General features: G+C 35.7%; 1 protein-coding gene and 1 pseudogene across 1 annotated transcript; one reads left to right on the forward strand and one right to left on the reverse strand.

Annotated features, from left to right (window-relative positions):
• The first annotated feature begins 453 nt into the window (after positions 1-453).
• LOC132482139 (sodium- and chloride-dependent neutral and basic amino acid transporter B(0+)-like) lies at positions 454-19032 on the forward strand (annotated as a pseudogene).
• Positions 19033-21804: 2772 nt separating this feature from the next.
• On the reverse strand, positions 21805-23072 carry LOC132481490 (kita-kyushu lung cancer antigen 1 homolog). The gene is made up of 2 exons (XM_060086389.1): positions 22995-23072; positions 21805-22056 (listed from the first exon to the last, which is right to left on the reverse strand). Exons 1-2 carry the CDS (start codon positions 23070-23072, stop codon positions 21805-21807), a joined length of 330 nt encoding a protein of 109 aa, XP_059942372.1.
• Between the last annotated feature and the right edge of the window lie 1819 nt (positions 23073-24891).

Raw genomic sequence — 24891 nt, forward strand, 5'->3', positions numbered from 1 at the left:
TTTTTGTGGCACACGGGCCTCTCACTGTTGTGGCCTCTCCCGTTGTGGAGTACAGGCTCCGGACGCGCAGGCTCAGCGGCCACGGCTCATGGGCCCAGCCGCTCCGTGGCATGTGGGATCTTCCTGGACCGGGGCACGAACCCGTGTCCCCTGCATCGGCAGGCGGACTCTCAATCACTGCGCCACCAGGGAAGCCCCAGGCTATTGCTTTTAATAATCACAGCAACCTCATTAGGTAATACTAGCATCCCCATTTCATGGATGAGGAATCCAAGATTTAGAGAATCAACTATTTTCTCACAGACAGTAGTAAATTTGGAGCTTAAACCCAGTACTCTCTGACTCCGCTATATCAGAATGCTTTCAAAATGTTGTGCTAGTTGTCAAAGTGCCATCAAGATTTGGGCATATAATAGTGCTTTTGTTCTTTGTGTGTGTTTTCTAGGTGCCTTCTTGATACCTTATGCGATTATGCTAGCACTGGCTGGTTTACCTTTGTTCTTCCTAGAGTGCTCACTGGGACAATTTGCTAGCTTAGGTCCAGTTTCAGTTTGGAGGATTCTACCATTGTTTCAAGGTTGGTATTAAAGTGTTTTCCTTATTGTGCTTATTGGTCTATTCCTGCGTAGAGCTGTCCTCATATTAAAGGCAAAAGGGCATACGTTGCTTTTCTGACTATTTGACACTGTCGAATTTAGAAATCAAATGTTAATTTATATTTCTCTTTAGCTTGGGCTGCCGATATGGTGGGGGTTAAGAAGGATATGAGAGAGTTGTAAAGGTGTCATTATTTTCCTGTTTTCACCTTTTGAATGCTCTTGGGACACAGTCTTGTGCATTCATTTTATGGCTCTGGCTTTTTTTCTACTTCATATGTGGTCTTTGTCTTCTTGCTTTTGCATATCCTTTAGAACGCCTCATTCAGAAGAGTTGAAGGGCAGGTCACTAGTTTTTCTTGGATGCTCCTCATGGAATAGGACACTAGGAGAAGTTTTTTTTTAAATGCTTTCATTGTTATTAAACATCCAATAGCCTTTCTGTTTGAAGATTAGATATCATTTTCGTATGTGCTAGCTGCTGAAAACTACTTGTAAAGGCTTCAGTGTAACATCAAAAATGTATTTATAGCGAGGTGAATAGAATATAGTGCTGGAATATTAAGGAAGCTACCTCAAAAGCTAGTCTTTTTTTTTCTTTGTTGATATGTCTCCTTGATCTTTTTTTTAAAACAACTTTATTGGAGTATAATTGCTTTACAATGGTGTGTTAGTTTCTGCTTTGTAACAAAGTGAATCAGTTATACATATACATATGTTCCCATACCTCTTCCCTCTTGCGTCTCCCTCCCTCCCACCCTCCCTATCCCACCCCTCTAGGTGGTCACAGAGCACCGAGCTGATCTCCCTGTGCTATGTGGCTGCTTCCCACTAGCTATCTATTTTACGTTTGGTAGTGTATATATGTCCATGCCACTCTCTTGCTCTGTCACAAAAGCTAGTCTTAACATAGGAGTTACATTCAATATGCTTGCTGTATTTTGAAACTACTGAGTTAAAGGAATTTCAGAAGTTTAAATTTCGATTGTTACTGAATTATTGAATTTTCTTTACATGCACTTGTAGAAATGCTGTACACTCTCCTTTTAGGACATTCATTCAGAGGATTTATCTTCTACTTGTCAAAATGTTGGTTTATATATGTCCATGCCACTCTCTCACTTGGTCCCAGTTTACGTAAAATAGCTAGCTAGTGGGAAGAAGCCACATAGCACAGGGAGATCAGCTCCGTGCTTTGTGACCACCTAGAGGGGTGGGATAGGGAGGGTGGGAGGGAGGGAGATGCAAGAGGGAGGAAACATGGGGATATATGTATATGTATAGCTGATTGACTTTGTTATAAAGCAGAAACTACTACACTACTGTAAAGCAATTATAATAAAGATGTTTTTAAAAATGCTGGTTTATAGATGAAGAGGGAAGTATTGGTCAGCCAGTCGATAGGATATGAGCTTTGAATAGTTTTTTTTTTTTTTAGTAGTATCCACTCTGACCAGAATTTATAGACTTAATAAGAAAGAATAATGAACATGGTTTTCCCTTATGTGAATTCGATGGCTTAATACAGGTCTTTGATCTTAGAACCTTTTTCTGATCAACTAAAAAACTGTCTCAGAAAGTCAATCATCAAAATAATTTTGAGAAGAAAGCTACTCAGACAGTAGTACTGCCTCCCCACATAAAAAAGAGAGAGAGAGAGAAAAAAAACATTGTTTGAAACAGTTTTCTCATTTTAAAATAGATTTTGTGGAAATTGAGATGCAGCTTTAATAATTAGGACAACAAATTTCTCTTTTTTTATTTTAATTGTTCTCTTTTCCAGGTGTGGGGATTACAATGGTCCTGATATCCATTTTTGTGACAATCTATTATAATGTCATAATTGCCCATAGTCTTTACTACATGTTTGCTTCTTTTCAACGTGAACTACCATGGAAAACTTGTTCTTATTGGGCAGATAAAACCTGTAGCAGATCTCCTGTAGGTAAAATTCATTTATTTATTTAAAAAATATTATAACTCTGCATCATTCTTTTATATTTTCTAAGAAGATTAAAGGGTTAAATCATTTTCTAACCAATTTAGGTTCAATTTTAAGTGAGCCATAGGTTATTGATAAAAGCAGAATAAAGCATGTATAACCTGAAAATTGATTAATGCAATATGTTAATTTCTGAGGGCACCCAGTAAGGCTAAACCACTACTTGGAGTACTTCTTGCAGGCCTAAGTTGTGGGCATCAAGAAAAGGAAGAAAATGGGAACGTGGTAAGAGGGAAAAGCACTATTTATGATAGTAGTAGTGTTTCAGTTGATGGTTGAGTGTTGCTAATCTTTGGGACAATGTAGCATCCATATTGTAGACTATTACCACTGGGATTGCCTGTGTATATTGGAGGATAAAGTGATAAAGATTTAACACCTCTTAGGAATTTAAAGGTGTCATTTATCTATATAGGTTAAATAAGTCCACATATGAAAAGCTCCTTAGAGCACTAAGTCCCAACTGAAATGATTGTTACTCTATAGCTGTTATTACTCTAAATAGAACCACAATTTAAAAAAGCAGATATTTTCATACTCACCCCCAGCTTAGTAGTAGAGAGGATTTCAGATGCTGAATGTGCATGGCTTATTCCATTTGTAAGATTTCTACTCCACCTTCACCAAGTAACAATTTAGACAGTACTTTAAATATTTCATCATTAAAACTTTTTTTTCCAGGTAAGTACTCTTCTAAAACTAAGTATGTGTCTGTGTATGTATTCTTTTTTCTAATTTTTAGTGACACATTGTAATGTGAGTATAAAGCTAGGTGAAATCTTCCAAGTGAATAAAAGCTGGGTAGACACCAACAATTTTACCTGCATCAATGGAAGTGAAGTTTATCAGCCAGGGCGGCTTCCCAGTGAACAATATTGGAAGTGAGTACAGTAAATTATCTACATCTTAAACGGATGTTATTAAAAATGTTTATAACCATAAAATATTGATCCGCTCTTTTCTTAACCCATATAAGTAGAAAAAAAAGGGTGTGGGGAGTCAAGTCAGAGCAAATTATACTTCGTTTGACTCAAATGTTTACCTAGCCTGTGTGAGTAGTAGTAGCCTGCAAAATTAGCTCATAGTTAATAGATTGCCATTTATAAATTAGTTATTAAATGGGCACAATGTTCTCAGTGATGATTTATACAGTGTTTATTAGCTATAAGCTAGGGCATTGCTGTGAAGGAAAAATATGCAACTTTTAGACTCTAATGAGCAAGTTCTAATGATAAACAGGTGGGTGATGAGTAATATTGGGGGCAAAATTGCTATTTAAGGCTGAGATTCTTCATTATCCATTTTGCTTATAATTGTCATTATATGGCAAAAATAGATGTTTGGGGTTATATGTGCTTTTATTAATTTTAACTGAGCTCTCTTTTATCTCCTTACTGTATACCTACCCTTTACCCTTACATAACTTCTTTGACTATTGCTGTAATGAGCTCTTCCTCAGCTCCATGTTGTTGCTCTTTGTGACCCTTTTAAAATTTGGACCTTGAAATGTTCCAAATATCAAGCTAAGAATTAAAATCCTAGATCCATATATGTCCCTAGTGGAAATCATGGAATTATACCTTTGAAAAAGGTATAAATAATGGGACCATTTAGGTTTGATAACTACAAGTATGATGAATAAGAAAATATTTAATACAATTTAAATGTTTTCTCCATCATTTGAACTTGAGAAAAAACTACCGTAACAAGTAAAATGAAATAATCTGATGTAAGGTTAAATTCTTTCCATACAGGGGCTTTGAAATATTAGGGTAAAATCATAGCTAAAGGAATGACTGTGTCTTTTATTCTGGGGTTTGGATCTTTGGATTGGCTGCAGTCGACCAGAAAGTTCAGAGCCTAATTTTTCACTGAACTATGTTTGCCCCTCCATACAACTGTATCAATAAAAGACTCACACAATGTTGATGTATTAATAAAGTACTCATGAAGCTTCTCCCTGGATGAAAGATATTAAAAAATTCAATGTATTAAGACAAGTGATTGTGGGGCTTCCCTGGTGGCGCAGTGGTTGAGAGTCTGCCTGCCGATGCAGGGGACAAGGGTTTGAGCCCCGGTCCGGGAAGATCCCACATGCCGCGGAGCGGCTTGGCCCATGAGCCATGGCAGCTGAGCCTGTGCGTCCGGAGCCTGTGCTCTGCAACAGTGAGAGGCCCGCGTACCGCAAAAAAAAAAAAAAAAAAAAAAAAGACAAGTGATTGTGTGTTCATCAAAGGGCTTATGTGTTTTCAGTAAAGTGGCGTCAACGGTCAAGTGGATTGGATGAGACTGGAGTCATTGTGTGGTATTTAGCATTTTGTCTTCTTCTGGCCTGGCTCATAGTTGGAGCAGCACTATTTAGAGGAATCAAGTCTTCTGGGAAGGTAATTTAGAAAACACATTAGACATTGATGTAGCTGTTTTCCAATTTCATTGTAGTTCAATGCCAGGTAGTACCAAATGCATGTTTTTTCTATGATGGGAACATTCAAATGTGTGAAAAGCTTTCTAAGTAGGCAGCCTCGCTCTAAGAAAATACATAAGAACCCTGCTATTATTAAAAATAAAACAAAACAAGCAAAAATTAGTACTAGATGTGTGCAATTTCTCTAAACTTGGGCCCTTCTAGCTGATACAGCATTCTGAGGCTTGGGAGTATTTCTGTCCTACTATAATAAAGAAGCATCTTGAATGGAATTATATATTGCAATGTTTGGTTTGGAAAGTTTAGATCCTTGTTATATAGGTTATATAGGGTGACAGTGTCAGGATTCTCCTTGTTAGAGAGAGAAGGAAAAAAACTATACCATTGTTCTCTTAAAGCTTGCCAAAATTGACTCAGAACCTTGTCTCAGCAGAGTCCTCTTCTGAAAAACATTTCCCACTTCATTGTTTTATTTTTTAAACTTTCAGAGAACATTGTGGCAATTTCAGAGAACAGTATGAAATTTTCTCTGTGAGCAGTTGGACAGTACTCAGAAAAGTAAATGTGTATGTGTTTGTAACTACTAGACTGAAATTTCCTTAAAGAAAGACGACAGGAATAACTGTGGATACTATCTTTGTGTTCTGGTACAATATCTAGCACAGTCAATTAATGTTACATTGTAATGAGACATGCTGTTAGATCAGAAAAACACAGTGAACATCACAAAGTCAGTGGAAACTTTCCAAAATAATGTTGCAATTGCACATTTTTGAAACCTTTGGCTCCTTTTTGATGTTAATATTGAAAGAATACATTAAAAGCCATTTATCCACGCAATTAATTTTTATTGGTCTCTGGATGACTTGTTTAAATCATCTCCTTGGGCATATTGTCAAACATAGGACATCTATGGACCAAAGAAATCATCCACATTAATGAAAAGCCAGCCTCAAAGGCAGTCTGCTCATCTGGAACCATGTATTATCTAGGACACAAGCAGTTCACACGTATATATGTGTGCTATCAAACTCTCTTAATGGTAGCTTTAAGGATAATAATAGCAAGTGTTGATTAAGTATTCACTTAATCAACTTTCGTGGGATTTGGACACCTACTAGGAGATTTTCCTTCTCCTTGGGGATTGAGTATCATAGCAGGGTTTAAAATCATTTCCCTTCCCACATCAATGCAGTAATTTACCAAGAGGTGCTATTCAGTCCCCTCAGACATTTATTAGGATACATTTAGGAAGGCACTCGATCTAGATTCCAAGTCACCATTGTTAATGTATTGAGTATTTACAACACAAACCTGGTAAATATTGCTTCATACATCAGAGTGTTTTGAAAGTGGATCATTTGAGAGTGGTGAGAACAGAAAGAGAAAGTTATGCCCACATTGGTATTAGTATTATCGGACATTAATAACCTAATGAAATCTTTGATACTTTATTTTACTAATTTCAACTGGCTAATAACTTTATTTGTATATAATTATACACCATGATTTAAAAAAATAACATTAGCTTTTGGTTGTTCTTCTTGGTAGGTGGTATATTTTACAGCTATTTTCCCCTATGTTGCCTTGCTCATCCTGCTGATCCGAGGGGCAACTCTGGATGGTGCATCAAAAGGCATTTCATACTATATTGGAGCACAGTCAAATTTTACAAAACTTAGGGAAGCTGAGGTAAGACAATTTGGATTTCAAATTATCTGAGGAGGTAAAACTTAAAAGCCAATATTGAAAATCTTTGATTGCCATGGAGTGTCATAATATAGTAGCGTGCAAAAGAATATGTACTTAAGTTTATTAGTGTTTCCGTCCCCTAGGATGTCTGATTTAACTATTGAACATGGCACTAATGCTCTCTTATTGGAAGTGAGACAATCATTTTTAGCAATAGGATTTTCAAAGTCATTTTATTCAAACTGATTCTATTTGACCAAAAGGATTTGGGGCTTATTAATCTGAAAAAGAATATTTCATGCATGAATACCCACAAATTGATGACTAGGGCTATGTGACTTATCAGATAAACTCGTAGTAGATTTAAAGATTATAGCTGATGGTTTAATGGTCTAATATAAATTTTAATTGTCTTCAAAAGTTAGTATCAAAAGTTAATATTATGAAGTTAAAACATAAATTTGAAATGGATGAAGCATTCCATAAACAAAACTGTTACTTGTACCAGACACATAAATATGTGCCATGGTAACCCCTTATAATATTAGTCCATCTCCAGACAATGGCTGTGTGTATCATAGGTACATAAAATCTTTTACAATTTTGACTGCAGACAGCATTGTCTGTAAGTGTACTCTATATACTATGCTTCTATTGATACAGGCTAATAACAGTTTCACTTTTTTAGTAGTCATGTCACATTCTTGGAACACATTAAGCTTCTGGTCAGGTAAAACCCCACGATATTACATTAAAATCAAGAAACACTATAATATCTACCATATTAGTAGTGTTAGCCAAAATGGATATTAGGCTATGGAAATGGAAATGCTATGGTATTCTTTGTGGAACTCATGCTAATTTCCAGCAATTGTGACTTTCTAAATACTCACAATCTGGATATTTAATTATTTGTTGTAGAACATTTCTGGTAAGCAAGTCAAATTTATCAGTTTTTAGTCATGGAAATCCATCCTTTACCTTTTTGAAAATTGAGAGGTCAGTTTCTGGCCTTCAGTTACCTTCTTTTTGTGTGTCCAAATAATTTTTACTCAATAATTAACCAAAAAACCCTAAATTATTTTAGAACCATGAACTTTTATTGTTTATGTGCTGGAGATTAACATAGTTTGATGTGTCCGTAGGCCACTATTGATTTCTTCATTTATCTTGGGCCTCATATCTTTTAATCTTGTCTGTTAGTCTCTTTCCATCTAGACCATTTTTGGTAATGCATGAGAAGCAAATAAAATGGAAGTTGGGACTCACCATCTTCCCTCTGTTAGGTTATTAAACAAGATAAAATATGTTAATGTTCTTTGAAATGGTAAACTGTTATATAAATATGAGGACACAAGTATTTTAATTATTGCTGTTATATAATACTATATTATTGTAGATGCAACATTTTCCCTAAGAAGTGGACCCTCCATTTTCTTTAAACCTCATAACATGGAGCACAGTTGAAAAACCCCTTTGATATTCCTTTAAGTGGCTTTTACAAGCCTCAGATCACCTGGGCTTTATAGCTCCATGAAACTATCCAGAAAATTTTATATGACTATTTCATACTGGTCTGTGTTTCGGTGTCTCTATTGTCTTTAAAACATCAGAGCTAAGCCTAAAGCTCCTTATGAAACATACAGTTTAATCATCCTACCTCCTCTCCCCAACACAAACACTACCCTCATGCCTTCTTTGGGTTTGCTGGCAATGAGAATTTTTTCTTAGATGTTTTTTATTCCTCTCCAATCCATATTCTAAACATGCAATCATAAGTATATATTTTTTTCCTTTTCTTTAAGTATTTGAACTCTACTGATATCTCTAGGAGAGTAGAGAACCATAGAAATTTATAGCTAGAGGGGCCTCCAGTGACTATTTTACTAACTCCGTCATTTTACAGTGATGAAGTTGAGACCCAGGAAGAGTCACATTTAATTAAATCTACATAGCCTGCTGTTGCACTTGAATTAAGGTTTCCTAATCACTCAACAAATAATCTTGTATATAGCTATGAGATGGGTAGATACAGAGATTATAACTATGTTTGGAACTATATTTCACTTTTATTTGCAGCCTAGGTACATCATGGTATGCAGTAGCATTCTTACACAACGCAAACCTGCCACACGACCTCCAGCCTCCTTACCCCCACTCACATATGCATACATAATGTATCAAGTCAAAGCAGCTGAGAGACCAACATAAGCCTGTTGTTCATTTCTTAATATGTACAACCGCCTAAGAAATAAGAGAGCATTTTTTTCTCACATGATTTTGTTATACATAAGTGAACTAACCGTGATCTAGCTGTCTATCTATCCATCTATTTATCCATCCACTTTACTTCCTACTGGCTTCCTGCCAGTATATATATTATATATATATATTTCACTTCTATATAAAAAATCCTGTGAGAAATAAAATGTAATAATAATCTAACATCAAGCTGTATTCTGAAGGCCTAGTAAGTATTTATTTCACCCCTAACAACTTTATTTCAATTGAAATTGGAAATAGATTACATATCTTTCAAGGAGAAAATTATTGTTTTTAACTTCCACAAAAGAAACCGAGTATCAGTTCATGTTTCTTTTCCATAAAAACAATAATAGTTATCACTGAGTATCCTACTAATTGCTTTACATATGTTATCTCATTTAATTCTCACATCCTTCCTAGGACACATAATTATTACTACTATTATTATCATCATCATCATCTCCACTTTATAGATGATGAAACAGGCTTGAAGATGTTAAATAAATCAAATTCAATGAAAGTGAGACGTACTGGATTTAGGCTTCATTCTTTTTGACTCCAGAGCAAGAACTGTTAGTCAGCATGTTATATGGCCTGCCTTCCACTGACCAGTCCTGTTTTCAGATGGACTAAAAACACACTTTTGCCTACATATATGCCAGCCCTATTATGTGAAGTCTTCACAATTAGATTTTTCTTTGGGGTAATGTTATATCTACAGAATTTTACTATTAAAATGGATTTACCTAGGTTTGTTTCAAGATTTATTATTGTCCTTTAGCAGAGACATAGGAGGGGTAAATTGTGAAAGGGGGAATGATAAAGGGGTCGAATTAGATGGAGAGATGAGGCCAGCCACGTGGGGCTCTAATCAAAACATGGAATGAGGGTACTGGATGACTGAGGGGATGCCTAAATGTATCATCATTCTTCAAAAACTGCCTAGTACCACCCTTGTTAAGAAGTAATGTTTTTATTGTCCCCAAGTTGATATGTGGAGTAAATAGAATTGCAACCAAATTCCCAGCACCGTTTCCATGGAACTTGAAAATTTATTCTAAAATTTATGCAAAGGAGAAAAGGCAAAAAAGCAAGGTGTTTCTGAGGAAGTGAGGAAGACTTGTCCTACCAGATATGAAACAATATTATAATGCTATAGGTATAAAAACAATGTGGTGTTAGCCTAGGTATAGACATACAGACCTGTGGCACAGAATAGTAATCTCGGAAACAGATTCATGAACATATGGAACTTGATATGTGGCAGAGGTGGAGATGCAGGTCAGTGGGAAAGGGATGGACTATCCAATTGATATAAAATTGATATCCAAATGATATAATTGAAAATATCAATTATCTTTGGACATAATTGATAATATCAATTATCTTCAGATAATTGATATTCCATTTAGAAAACAGTGTGTTGGGATTTCTAATTTAATATGCATAATATCAATTTCAGGTGAACTGAAAACTTAAGGATATAAGCAAAACCTTAAGTCTTTTAGAAGAAAATATAGGATAGTAGCTTTATGACCTTGGGCTAAGGATTCTTTTTTTAAGTCAGAGAAATCAAGAACAATACATAAAATCAAAGATGAATACCTTCAGTTACATTAAAACAAAATCTTTGGTTCGTCAAAGGACACAATGTTGAGGTGAAAAATATAAGCCACAAATTGGGAGAAAAAAACTAACATATATAACAGCTAAAGGATTAGAATCCGAAGTACGTAAAGAATTCCTAGAGCTCAAATAAGGCAAATAACCCAAACAAAAAATTGGCAAAAAGTATGAACAGGAATTTCACAGGAAAAGACTATGGAATATGTATATACACATAAAAACATGCTAAACCTTATAAAGTACTTAGGGTTATCAAAACTCATTTCACAGCCACTAATTTGGACAGTATTAAAAATTCTGACCAGTGTTGGCAAGGATGTAGGGGAATGGGAACTCTCATACCAGCTGGTGGCAGTGAAAAGTGATGCAACTACTTTGGAGCACAATTTGGCAATATTTAGTGGGGCAATACAGCAGTGGAAAAAAATGTTCAGAACTACATACATTTAATTGAACCATATGAATTTGCCTATATTCTTTCATTTTTGACTTACAAAATTGAAATTTCATGTGGTTCAAATTGATAATGGATAAATCTCATACACTACTGAATGGAAAAAGCAGGTTGTATAAGTTTATATGCTTTAAGAAAACTTTTCTATAAACTCAGAAACATGTAAAGCTAAATGCCATATTGCTTAGGTTAGTAAAAATATAAAGAAAATTGAAGAAATGATAAACACAGAAGTCAGGATAGCAGTTACCACTGAGGTTGGAAGAGTGATATGATCAGGAAGGGGCACAGGGAGGCTTTAATAGACTAGTAACATTTTATTTCTTAAGCTGAGTAGTGGGTACTTGGGTATTTATTTTGTTCTTGTATGAATATTTATTCATTTGTATATATGAAATATTTTATACAAATGAAAAATTAAGAGTGTGTTTTTAAATATTATTTTCTCTTGTAGGTCTGGAAAGATGCTGCCACAGAGATATTTTATTCCTTGTCAGTGGCTTAGGGTGGTTTAGTTGCTCTGTTATCTTACAATAAGTTCAATAACAACTGCTTCTCAGATGCCATTGTAATTTGTTTGACAAATTGCCTCACTAGTGTGTTCACTGGATTTGCTATTTTTTCTATATTGGGACACATGGCTCATATATCTGGAAAGGAAGTCTCAAGTTGTAAAATCAGGTATGTAATGCTATATATTATTAACTTTGATTAACTCAATATAGCTCATTTAAGAAACACTGATCTATTTTACAGCAATTAAAGCACTCAAGATTTAGGGTATTGTGTTTTCTTTCTCATTTCATCTTATATAACTTGATTGTTTTAATGATTTAATAATTCTTAGATGATCTCAGAAACAACAATACATTACAGAACACTTGTTTAAGAATATCTTTTCCAAATTTTGTTTAGTCCTTAATAGGAACTACTTACTGCACAATTGCAAGTATCAGGCATCATGCTATGCACTTTACGTGCATTATCTTCATTTGTGTGTATGTATATCTATATACACATACATATATATATATACATGTGTGTGTTAATATGTATATATGAATATATAAGAGACTATATATAAAAATTAATCCACGTAAAATTACACTATTAGGTCTGAATTTTAAAACGCACAAATGTCATACAGATAGAAACACAACTGACTGAGTATACAGCTGTGTCCAACTTGAAAGGAATCTGATTAGTGAACTTCCTAACTTTAAAGACATTAACTAGGGATGCTTAATTATCTGGCTAAAGATTCTCAGGAACAGAGTTCTAGGGTTGTTTTAAGTAGGACTTTCTTATTAAATTTCTATTTATGGTTAGTATCATTTGATGGAGAGATTGATGAATGAGAATAGAATGTTAGGACTAGAAAGGACTTTGGAGATCATCTAGTATCCAGCTCCTCATTTACAGAGGAGTGGATTGATGCACAGAAATGTTATGTCTTGCAGAAGATCGAATCATTAGGAAGTGACAGAGCCTAGGCTAGAAGCTAATTCTCCTGACTCCTAGATCAGTCCTCTGGGAGGTTGGAGAAACTTAAAATACTTAAAACTGAGTATCATATAACATGACTGAAATTTTTAAATAAAGCATCTCTAAAGGTAACATACATCAAATAGAATGAATTGGGCGATTGGGATTCACATGTATACACTGATGTATATAAAATTGATGACTAATAAGAACCTGCTGTATAAAAAAAAGGGCCTTCTTGATAAAATGTTTAAAATAAATCAAAAATAAAAACAAACAAAACAAATAGAAAATAAGATTCAATTTATAGTTTCATTACATACAATTTTGCAGGTATCCATATAATAATTAAAACGGCACTAAAATTACACCCATTACCTTGTAATAACCTATAATGGAGTATAATCTGCAAAAACTACTGAATCACTATGCTGTATATCTGAAACTAACATAAGATTGTAAATCAACTATACTTCAATAAAAAAAATAAAATGGCACTACACGGCTGTGAAATGTACAATGAAAAAAATAATTAAATGGCACTACCTATAGTGATTTTGGGTAAACATTTGGAAAGAGAGTTAAAGACTAAAAAGTTAATTCCATGAACATATCTTTCTTGATAGTGTAATTTTTTTAGAATTTCTAGGCTAAGGTGACCTAATTTAGGTTTCTGGCGTTTAAGACAATTGTTCTTCATTAATTAAAAAATAAATAAAATCAGCTGAACAAAATCATTGATATAGTTAAGATTTCCTATGTGAGAAATGTACCATTTACAAAATTTATCTCACTAGCTTAATTCACGTCATATGTTCACATTATCACATCGTAGAACAACCCAGTCAAACGCTTTTAAAAGTGAAAGTGAAACAGTTGCTAAAGAATGTATATTATGGATTGGGTTGCCAAATTAAAATGAGGTTTTTCTAGTATCTTATTTTGAAAATGTTCAAATATGTGAGTTTTCTTGGCAACTAATTTTAAATGAAAATGCCATTCATTTTTCTTAGGTTTTGATTTGGCATTCATTGCTTATCCAGAAGCTCTAGCTCAACTCCCAGGTGGGCCATTTTGGTCCATATTATTTTTCTTCATGCTTTTGACTTTGGGTCTCGACTCGCAGTTTGCTTCCGTTGGTAAGTAATACTCCCAATGTTAACATATCCCTCTTATATTTTACTCATGTTTCCTCTACTTAAAAACATCCTTTTCTTACCCTTGTTGCCTCCCTCTAGCTTTTACTCTCAGAATCATCTTTCTGAAAGTTCCTTTTAACTTAAGTTTTAGATATGGAAAAATCCAAAGTACTCATGTATCAGACACCCAAAAGGAGCAGAGATTAATATTTTATATTTGCTTCAGATATTTTTTAGAAAACTAAACTGTTATAGATAAATTTGAAGTCCCCTGTGTCTCTCTGTCTAATACAATTCACATTTCTTCCTTCTTAGAAGCAACTGTCACCATGGCTTATGTATGTTATTCAGACCATGTTTGTATACATTTTATATGTATCCATAAATAACATATAAATTTTTAAAATTTCACATAAATGTGAAGTTTCATAGCATACATATCATTCTGACAGTTGTTTTTTATATGTATTATGGATCCATGTTGACACATAGACATATAGTGCTAATTAATTCACAATCTGTTGCCATAATGATGGGCATTTGGATTATTTCCAATTTTTAAAAATTACACACACTGCTGCAATGACTATTCTTGCACATGGTTCTGTGTACACATAGGGATTTCCCCTAGGGTACACACCTAAAGATTCTGAATTTCATCATATTGTGCTCTTACATAAACCATTTTAATAGTTTACAGGATAAGGTCCAGCTTCCTCTAGTTGACTTTCAAAGCCCTTCAAAAATCTCAAATATGTTTCTTAATCCTTTTACTCATATATCCTTCTACTTTTAGCCAGTACCCTGTTTCATGAACACATTTATTTCTTAAACCTAGAAGGCCTTTCTGTCTCCATGTTATTTATTCAAATATAAATAACTGCTAGTTCTACTAGAATTCTTCCTTCCCTATAACCCTCATTCAAACTACTTCAGCCCTTGGGAACCTGTTACCTTATAATTGCTACCAACGAAAAACCTTATACACAGACTAAAAACAACAAATAGAGCTCCATTTGATTTTTATCAGAACTGATGAGTGGTCACTGGCAAGAGAAAGGACCCCGTGGATTTTTAAAAGTAAGAAGTAGGGCCCAGCGTATATTCTCAACACATACTTGTAAATTTGATTAATAGAAGTTGATTTCTGTGATTAAAATTATTGGCAAAAGAGTTGACATGTCATTTTTTCCCTTCTGAAGAAACGATTACAACAACAATTCAAGATTTAATTCCCAAAGTGATGAAGAAAATGAGGGTTCCCATAACTTTGGGTTGCTGCTTCATTTTGTTTCTCCTTGGCCTCGTCTGTGTGACTCAGGTATACTACAGTATTTTTTCATAGACAAAATATTAGTTGGAATGTACTCTATAATCTAAATGAGGAAGCCAAGGTTTAAGAGGATGTTTAGTGACAAGTCCAAGTCTGACTTGCATCAAGATTTTCTGAGTTTTAGCCCAGGTTTTTTCCCCAGTATAACACAATTTCAATAGTAAGTATATTTTGCAGAGGGGGAAAAAGCCCAATAATGGACAATTTCCCCAATTACAATAAAGTTATATACTATAAACATAGGCTGTATTTCTTGGCAGCTACTACAGAGCACACACTGCATATCATTTTGATAATCAACTATTCTAAATGCTTATTTTTTAACAGTGAGTCAGTATAGAATAAAAGGTACATCCTGTTTGAGATATTTAAAGCCACATTTGAAAACATTCCTTTTCGCATTTTGGCAGAGGTGAAACCAAGGAGCATATGTTAAAATCAAATTAGAAGATTCAATTTGAGTACCTCATCAATCATAGAAATAATTAAAAATATACTTAAAAGTAACTGATATTTTTTGGTAGGCTGGAATTTACTGGGTTCATCTGATTGACCACTTCTGTGCTGGAGGGGACATTTTGATTGCAGCTATACTGGAACTAATAGGGATCATCTGGATTTATGGTAAATAGTGACTATAGAATTATCTACACATTTTACTAAAATGACTTAGTTTGATTCCTTCTCATTATGTTTACTGTAGTAGCTAAGTATAATATACTGGACAAAAATTTATTATGAATAAAATGTAGTTAAAGGTATATATATGCTTCATTGCTGTAGTATTGGAAAACGTTTAGACATAGAAAGATGACTTGGGGCCACAATGATTAATGAATGAAAGTATAAATAAGGGCTGAATGAACTCTTTGTTGTTTTTAGGAGGCAACAGATTCATTGAAGATATAGAAATGATGATTGGAGCAAAAAGGTGGATATTCTGGCTATGGTGGTGAGCTTGCTGGTTTTTCATTACACCTATCCTTTTGACGGTAAGTATTAACATGCCATGAATTTGGTATCAATAATATATATATTTAAACACTTCTAAGGTAAACTTGAATTATTCACACTGAATAGAGTAAGGCAAATTAATGTCATAAAGTAATGATTTTCAACTTTTACTTCATGACTGGCGCCTCCAAGTTGGCTAAATTACAATGCCTTTCTTTGTAGTTTTAGTTTTGAGGCCATAGGCTTAAACAGTTACCATTTGAGAAAATAACCAGGCTCCTATAGACTTAAAGGTCCTAGATACTTAAAAATTATCAATAGGATAAATTTTTAAAAGCCAGTCATTTGCTCATTCCCTAAAAAATATGCTGAGCCATCTACAATGTCCTTAACCTCTCTGCTTAAGACCCAGTCTCTGCCTTCAAGGAATTCAATCTAAATATACTAATTGCTAAGAAACAACACTCAGTTGTTAATGCATATTTTTTATGGGAAGTGTTTAGTATCTGAAATTACTAAAAGAAACTCACATGTGTCAATAGAGGCAATAGTTTATGTTAAAAATTGGTGCTATTTAGGAGCTGGGGGAAAGCAAAAGATGTCTCCTTGGAGAAACATGACATATAGACGTGATATCCTTAAATAAAAGCTCAGGACAGTAAAAGGCTGAATGCCAAAATAAACACTTAATGGGACAGAGAATTTCTATGGACTAGAGATAATGGTGGGGGTGGGGCAGTGGCAAAGCCTTATAGAGGATGCTTTGGTTCTCACTGCCCCCATGCTTCAAAGGTTTTCCTAGAAAAGGCCATTACATAATTTGATCTAGAATTTGTTTTAGAGGGTGTTTTTAACATTATAAGGTCAGGTTCAAGTAGTGAGCGGTTGGGAACTGGGTGTGCTGAAATAAAATATTTGTATGCTCCATATTCTTGCTAAATGATTTTCACAGTGCTACTAAATATTGTTTTCCTTACTTCACAAGTCTCCACAAGTCTCCATAATAATATAAGTGCTTTACCAACTTAGAAGATCTAGCTAGACTTTTTAGCCAGCTAATTTTCACTGATTACTAGGTTTGACAACTGGATTTACTTTAAAATGCAAAAGTATTAGATATTAAATGATATACATTATCATCTATTTTGTATAAAGTCATATATATTAGATTCCACTATCCCTCAGCCATTCTCTCGTAGTTATGTAAAATTATGGTAATTGTGAAATAAACTTAAATTACTGTAATGAAATGAAAGAAATTAATCTATTTAATTCTAAAATTAAACTTGAATATCTATAAAATTCAAGACAGGTAAATTTAGAGGAACTACTAGATGATTTTTTAGTTTTTGCTCATTTTGTTTTGTTTGCTTTATAGATTTCTAAATAATTAGTTTTAATGCTGCAACATTCTAGTAGGGTTTTTTTAAACACTTTTTAAAAAACTTGGCCTTAGTTTTCATCTTGAAGAGTCACTGTTTTGCCCAAACATGTATTGAGCTTGTTTTTTTCTCAATAAGAAAGTGAAGGGTTCTTTGGTAATTATGTACCAATGTGTGAATGCGTGTGTGTTTTGGGTGTGGAGTAAGGGGTGCTCTGTGTAGTAGAAAATAATAGAAACAACTGCTAAGCAAGGTGCAGAGCATGTTCACTAAAGTGTACTTTACATTCTCATTGAATTGATTGATATGCTGGCTAGCTTATAGAACAGAATAAAACCATGCTATTATAAGTGAAATACATGTTGTATTTCAGTATTTGATTGAAATACATGTTGTACAAGTATTTGTATCTTTTATAAGTATATGGAAGTGCTAATTTTGGAAGAATCTATTCAGAGCCAAATACAAGTTATTTAGATTGGTTCATTTAGTATTTTATCTTCTGGCTAGTTACCTGATTATCTTAGTTGGCTTGAATGTATTTTCATTTTAATTGCTTTTGATAAGGAATGGAATCAAATTGCTAATACTTAGTGCAAATGAAATCATTAGTGCAATAAAGCTTAATCTTTACCATTTTCTTTTCATATTTTACTTTCACAGGCAATCTTGATCTGGTCATTGGTACAATTTCATAGACCTAATTATGCCCAAATTCCATACCCTGACTGGAGAGTTGCTCTAGGCTGGCGTATGATTATTTTCTGCATTATTTGGATTCCAATTATGGCTATTATAAAAATAATTCAAGCTGAAGGAACCATCCTTCAAGTAAGCATGTTAATATTATTTATACTTTAAAAGTTATGGTATCTATACCCATACTGAGTTCTACTGAGATGACACAAAGCGAATGACCTTTTTCCTTTATATCTATAATTTTCACCCTTAAAACTTCATCTGGTTATAATACATACTGTAATAGCATGTTAAAACTGGAAAAACTCTGGTAACTTTCTTGAACCCAGTTTAGACCCTGAGTTATCCCTCTTCCATGGAGGTCTAGGGGAGTTGATTATGACATCTCAATAGGACAATGACAGGGTAGGCTCAGCAGGCAGATTGGGTTCAAGATCTAGGTGAGTGCTTTGTGGATCTAGATCAATGGCTTGACCCTCTCTTTGGTTCTTGAAACTTCCCAGGCATACACTGGTTTAGATCCTCACTTAACCCTCACCCTAAGGCCAGGATAGAAATGTCTGAGAATTCAGTGAAAGTATATGAAGTGATATTGTTGCTTGAATGGGTTCACAAAACACTTTCTTTTGAAATCATTTACATACTCAATTATCTTGGCTTTGTAGTTCATACAATTCTATTAACAATTGGTTACATTTGAGTGTCAATTATTTTGGTAGACAGTACATTAAGAATTTAGATGATCATTTTTTACTTTTCTATGGTTCTTATTTCATTTTGGCTAGCAAGGAGACTTAACACTCTAAAATTTCATTTTTTTCTTTGCTCTTCAGCGCATTGTAAGCTGCTGCAGACCAGCTCCTAACTGGGGGCCATACCTGGAAAGACATCGTGGGGAAAGGTATAAAAATATGGTAGATCCTAAAAAAGAGACTGACCATGAAATACCCACCGTTAGTGGCAGTAGAAAACCAGAATGAGATCTAGTTTTTAAAAATATGTGGTTGTGTAACATGATTATTTTTGAATAGAGGAAATTTTTATTTATTTGAATGTTGAGCAGAAACACGTATATACTAGGTTCATAATAGTATGATGAGCTTTTTTTCCCTATTTAAGCAGGAATGTAATATAAAAATGTGAATCTACTAATGTTTAGCAATGTGATTATTATATTTCTTTCAAGATTATCTTAACACACACATAGCTGCCTCTATTTCACAATAAAATATTAAAAATAATATTTTTCGAATATATTGAAGGCTTTATTTTGAACTGGTTATTTAGAAAATAATTATATTTTCTATTATACAAGTTTTTAAATATCACTTGCTTACATTTTCTTAGAACATAATCCTTCCTTTCCATAAAGCTGGGGAAAATAAATCAATATATTTAAAAGACAGTGTTAAAATTGAAAGCCTCACTTAATTAGAAATGACATATATATGAAAAAATGGACTGTGTATATAATATGATGACTGTAGCTTAATACTTTTGGTTCATATGTCTAAAAACTTCATGTATTCATGGCTCACTTTTTCTAGGTGAACTTAGTGGTTACATTCTTTATTTACAAATAGTGACGTAAGACAGAAAACTAAGGATCCTATGGCCAGTAAGTGATAAGTCTAGAAAATGGAATCCAGAAGCTTTGATTACTTCTAGTTAATAGATCAAGTAGAATGATTTTGTCTTCTCTGAATAAGTTACTACTTATGGGTGGTAACTTATTTACATACTTAGAGGAGATAAACGTGTGAAACTTGTCAAGAATGAGGGCAGCCAAATTAGAAAGTCCTATATCCCAGTTTGCTTACAAAAGATAATGAAAACATATTATATCACTCGTAGATTTTTTTTGACAACTCATGGGAGTTCTAAGTGCTCCATCCACTTTTTAAAAAAATTTAATTTCATTTATTTTTTATATAGCAGGTTCTTATTAGTTATCCATTTTATACATATTAGTGTATACATGTCAATCCCAGTCTCACAATTCATCCCACCACCACCCCCACCACTTTCCCCCCTCGGTGTCCGTATGTTTGTCCTCCACATCTGTGTCTAGGTTTTTCTAGGTTCCACATATATGCGTTAATATACGATATTTGTTTTTCTCTTTCTGACTGACTTCACTCTGTATGACAGTCTCTAGATCCATCCACTAATAGGTTTATACATTGACTATATATCACTGACAACTGGTTTACTATCACAGCCTAGGATGGTGACCATTACCTAACTATGTAAGAAACTTTTCATTTGTTCTTAAGGTTCTTAACCTGGGCTTCAGAGAATGTAAGAAGCTGAAATTACATGTAATATTTTCCTACGTGTATGTGTGTATGCATTTTTCTAGGGTGAGAGGACATAGTTTTCACCAGAATATCAAAAGTGATCTGTGACTCAGAAAAGTTTAAGAACCACATATACTACTGCTGGCTTTTTGTTCTTGTCAAATGAGGAATAAAAGAATAATTTTAAGCCTTAATTTCTTATACATTTTAAATTCCTTTTCCTCTTCCTTTTGATTGAAGATTAAAGGAGTAAGGGATTAAGGGGTTTCTTTAATTTACACTGGTAACTTATTTTGGGGGGAGGGGGCATGAAGGTAGGTAAATAGGTAGGCCTGTAACTGAAAAACCTCAGTGAATTATGTACATATATAAGATGAACTCGTGTTAGATATTTTGAGGGTTTTCTTTGAGCGTAGATCAAATGCTGTTAGTGAATGTCAACAGATTGTTAATTCCTCAATTATACTGGATTTTATAAAATACTATTTGAAATAGATAACTACAGCTTAGATGTTAACTTTAATCCATATTATATTACATGCATTCTATCCTTATATTTTGGTGTTATTTGAGGTGTGGATTTTTCACCAAATAAAAAAGTGCATGTAATTTTCTACGAAGACTCTTACAGTTCAGGGAAGATTTCTACAGTTCAGGCACACTTCTAATGAAATACTGATAATATCTAATTGGTGGTAGTGCTGGTACTGGAAAAGAAATCCACTTCAAGAGCTGACTACAAAGAGTAGTTAAGAGTTTCTGTGACTATCTTTACAATTGTGTAAAGTACAGACCTTAACAGAGTGCCTGGCACATTTTAGGGTGCTCAATGATAGCTCTTAGTATTATTATTACACAGATTCAGCAGTGGTAAGAAAGACTATTCTGCATAATGGAAAGTGTTCCATCAAATCCCATTTACTTTAATGCAAACTTGGAGACATTTACAGTATTGTATTGTAAACCATTAGAAAAAAACTGTTTTTCACACTTGAGTGAAATTAAAATCACTGTATCTCAATATTCTTTTTAGTGTAGCTTATTAAAAAGAAAACAACTCGAACTGTTTCTTTTTCTATTGTGCTTTCATTCCTTTTGCAGTGAAATATATATTAGCAACATAATCAGTTCTTTAAATGTGGGCCTCTCACTGTTGTGGCCTCTCCCATTGCGGAGCACAGGCTCCAGACGCGCAGGCTCAGTGGCCATGGCTCACAGGCCCAGCCGCTCCACGCCATGTGGGATCTTCCCAGACCGGGGCATGAACCCGTGTCCCCTGCATCGGCAGGCGGACTCTCAACCACTGCGCCACCAGGGAAGCCCTCTCCTCCCCTTTTTAAAGAATAATTCATTTATAATTAAACACATATAATCAAATGAATCCACTCAAAGTGCCTTTAATGATTGCCTCCAGTGTCATTACATTCTGTAGGCTTGTTAGTGGATTTCCGGTTAACTTAATTCAGGATTTAAACCCTTAGTAACTAGGAATCGTTCCAATTCAACCAGATTGTATTCCACGATGCTGAGGTTTACAAATATTTTCCACTCCATGGCTATCGAGTTTTGGAGATTAATATTCCATTGATTGTTGACTGAAAGACACTTATCAGTATTGCTCTTAGTTGACTGAGTGGAAGAGGATGATCTCACCAGCACAAGAGAAGTCGATTTTGATGACATTTCACCAGTGTTTCTCTTTTTCTTGTTTTTAGTTTCTTCCGCTCCGTGGCATGCAGGATCCTCTTGGACCGGGGCACGGACGGGGGCGCAGACCGGGGCGCGGACGGAGGCGCGGACCGGGGCACGGACAGGGGTGCAGACCCGTGTCCTGCACCACAGGGGGAGCCCCACCAGTGTTTCTCTGTAAGGGAAGGAAATTATACATATGTAGTTTATTGAGTTTAGTAATATCCACATACCACCAAATAACATCCTTAATCTTGGTTTACCAAAATGAACTGATTGTCCTCCCCCAAGGTTAAAAATCTGTTGAATGAATACACTGATTTGGAAATATGCCCTTCCCAAACACAGACTGAGAAAAAAAAATAAATTAAAATTTAAATTTTAATGCCCAAATGCCATACCCTTGGCTTACATTTCTTGGGCAATCCAGTAGGTCTATACTTGGATCCTGTCTGATTCCTATCTAAAGGCACTTCTCTTGGAACTTTAAATATCACCGGGAAACCCACATTTTGACCTTAATTACTTGTGAATGCCCCCAAAAGCTCCTATAAAGATGGCTGAAAAGGCAAATACAAGGGAGGAAGAGGCAAACAGAAACACAGGTGGCAGTAGAAGCCAAAGAAGAGAGAAAGTACAGATTCTTAAAATGGGAGTTGGTGCTGGGGAGTGGGTGCTTTCTGCTGTACTTTTCAAGTGGGTGAAAAGATGACCATATCACTTAGTGACTTGGGGCTTTTTATAACATACTTCAGCTGTGGAACCACTGGTCAATATGAGAGAAGTATGCGGGTAAAGAGTCAACATCTGGGGCTCTTTCAAAAGAAAAAGGAATGAGGTGACCTCCCCCTTACTCTTATTTTACTATCTTTCTACTCTCTTAAACACGGCCCCTCCCCAGTCCACGTATTCATCAAGCTTCATCTAATTCCAATTGCTCTTGTACACTTTACCCGAAACAAGGTTTTCCAGAAGACAAAGGTGAAGGCGAACAGAAAGCAGCTCACTAGCAGGAACAGGACTCCGCTCATGGCTCCTCTACGGCCTCTTCACTTTTCTTGGGCACCAAAGCACTCAGCTAGTGCTTGGGAAGCAGGGGGCTGCTAGCCGCCCAGACCACGGAAGCCGCTGACCAGTATGCTAAGCGCGCCGCACCGCCTGGTGCGACTGGGACGCGCGGCAGCGTCCAGCCTTTTATACTGGAGAGGGCTTGTGACCTCACAAACACACGCAGCGGGGCGCTACTCACAACCTGATGACGTAACACCGGCTTTCAGGAAACCAGGCAGCGCCTAGTAACCGCTCACCTGGTTTCAGAGTTAGAGATGATGGGAGAGTTTGGGATTTTCGAGAAGCTGAAACATGGTAGAAGTACAGACTCTAAATTGGTTAAATACTGGATTTTAAAAATGCTCCCCCCCCCCATTTTTTTGGTTAAGATTTATCGTTGCTGCAACCACTCCATTATTCATTTCAAAAACAAGTTCAAAAACGAAGTAGGGCTTCCCTGGTGGAGCAGTGGTTGAGAGTCCGCCTGCTGATGCAGGGGACACGGGTTCAAGCCCCAGTCTGGGAAGATCCCACATGCCGCGGAGCGGCTGGACCCGTGAGCCATGGCCACTGAGCCTGCGCGTCCGGAGCCTGTGCTGTTCAATGGGAGAGGCCACAACAGTGAGAGGCCCACGTACTGCAAAAAAATAAAAAGAAAAAGAAAAGCCCCTGAGGACTTCTGTATTTAAACTAGTCTTTCAAAGCTCCAAAGACTCTTGATAAGGCCACTTCCTCCTTCCAGAACTGGATTTAAGGGGGGGCTCCATTTTCCTTGTGCTGCATGAAAGCCCACCCCTCTCAAGGTGGCAACATTACCCACTGCAGGACTAAGGGGGTTATATATTGTTTCTTGTGCTTAATGTAATAGTCTCCCTCAACACTGTCAGCCTCAATACTAGAAATTCCACAGGAGACCACCCCCTAGAAAAAAGCTATAATTAGATCAAATTACTTACCTTCCCATAAGAGACGCTGTAGACTCAATATCTGTATCCCCCACCAAAATCATATGTTAAAACCTAATCCCCAATGTGATAGTATGTGGAGGTGGAGCCTTTTGGAGGTGATTAGATCATAAGGTTGAAGCCCTCATGAAAGGAACGAGTGTCCTTATAAAAAAGACCCACAGAGCTCCCTTGCCCTTTCTGCCATGTGAGGACACAGCAAGAAGATGGCTATCTGTGAACTGGGAAACAGGTCCTCACCAGATGCCACATCTGCCAGTGCCTTGATCTTAGACTTCCCAGCCTGCAGAAGTGTGAGAAATTAATGTTTTTTAAACTACTCAGTCCATGATATTCTGTCATAGCAACTCAGAAGTACTAAAACAAGACCCAATCACAGGACTAATCACTTCATACATTGTGAATTTGTTTACCTCAGTCGCTCCCAGATAGCCAAAGCCCAGGTAATACCATATTTCAGATTCCCTTAATCTGACCCAATATCCCACTCCTCCCTGATCCCCTCAACCATCTTTTTTTTTTTTTTTGCGGTACACGGGCCTCTCACCATTGTGGCCTCTCCCGTTGCGGAGCACAGGCTCCGGACGTGCAGGCTCAGCGGCCATGGCTCACGGGCCCAGCCGCTCCATGGCATGTGGGATCCTCCCGGACCGGGGCATGAGCCCGCGTCCCCTGCATCGGCAGACGGACTCTCAACCACTGCGGCACCAGGGAAGCCCCCCTCAACCATCTTAATGCATTACTTGCATATCATGGTCTGCTAGGAGCAACATCCCGAATGTTTACAACTGTGTCTATGAACGCTCTTTTCCTTTTTGTCCTAAAGGAAACCTGG

The sequence above is a fragment of the Mesoplodon densirostris genome, chromosome X (assembly GCF_025265405.1).
Source record: "Mesoplodon densirostris isolate mMesDen1 chromosome X, mMesDen1 primary haplotype, whole genome shotgun sequence".
NCBI classification, from domain to species: domain Eukaryota; kingdom Metazoa; phylum Chordata; class Mammalia; order Artiodactyla; family Ziphiidae; genus Mesoplodon; species Mesoplodon densirostris.

Coding starts and splice junctions, on each gene's coding strand:
- LOC132481490 (XM_060086389.1), bottom strand. CDS start 23,072: ATGAGCGGAGTCCTGTTCCTGCTAGTGAGCTGCTTTCTGTTCGCCTTC. Junction 22,057..22,994: donor TCTGGAAAACCTTGTTTCGG/GTAAAGTGTACA, acceptor ACTAAAAACAAG/AAAAAGAGAAACACTGGTGA.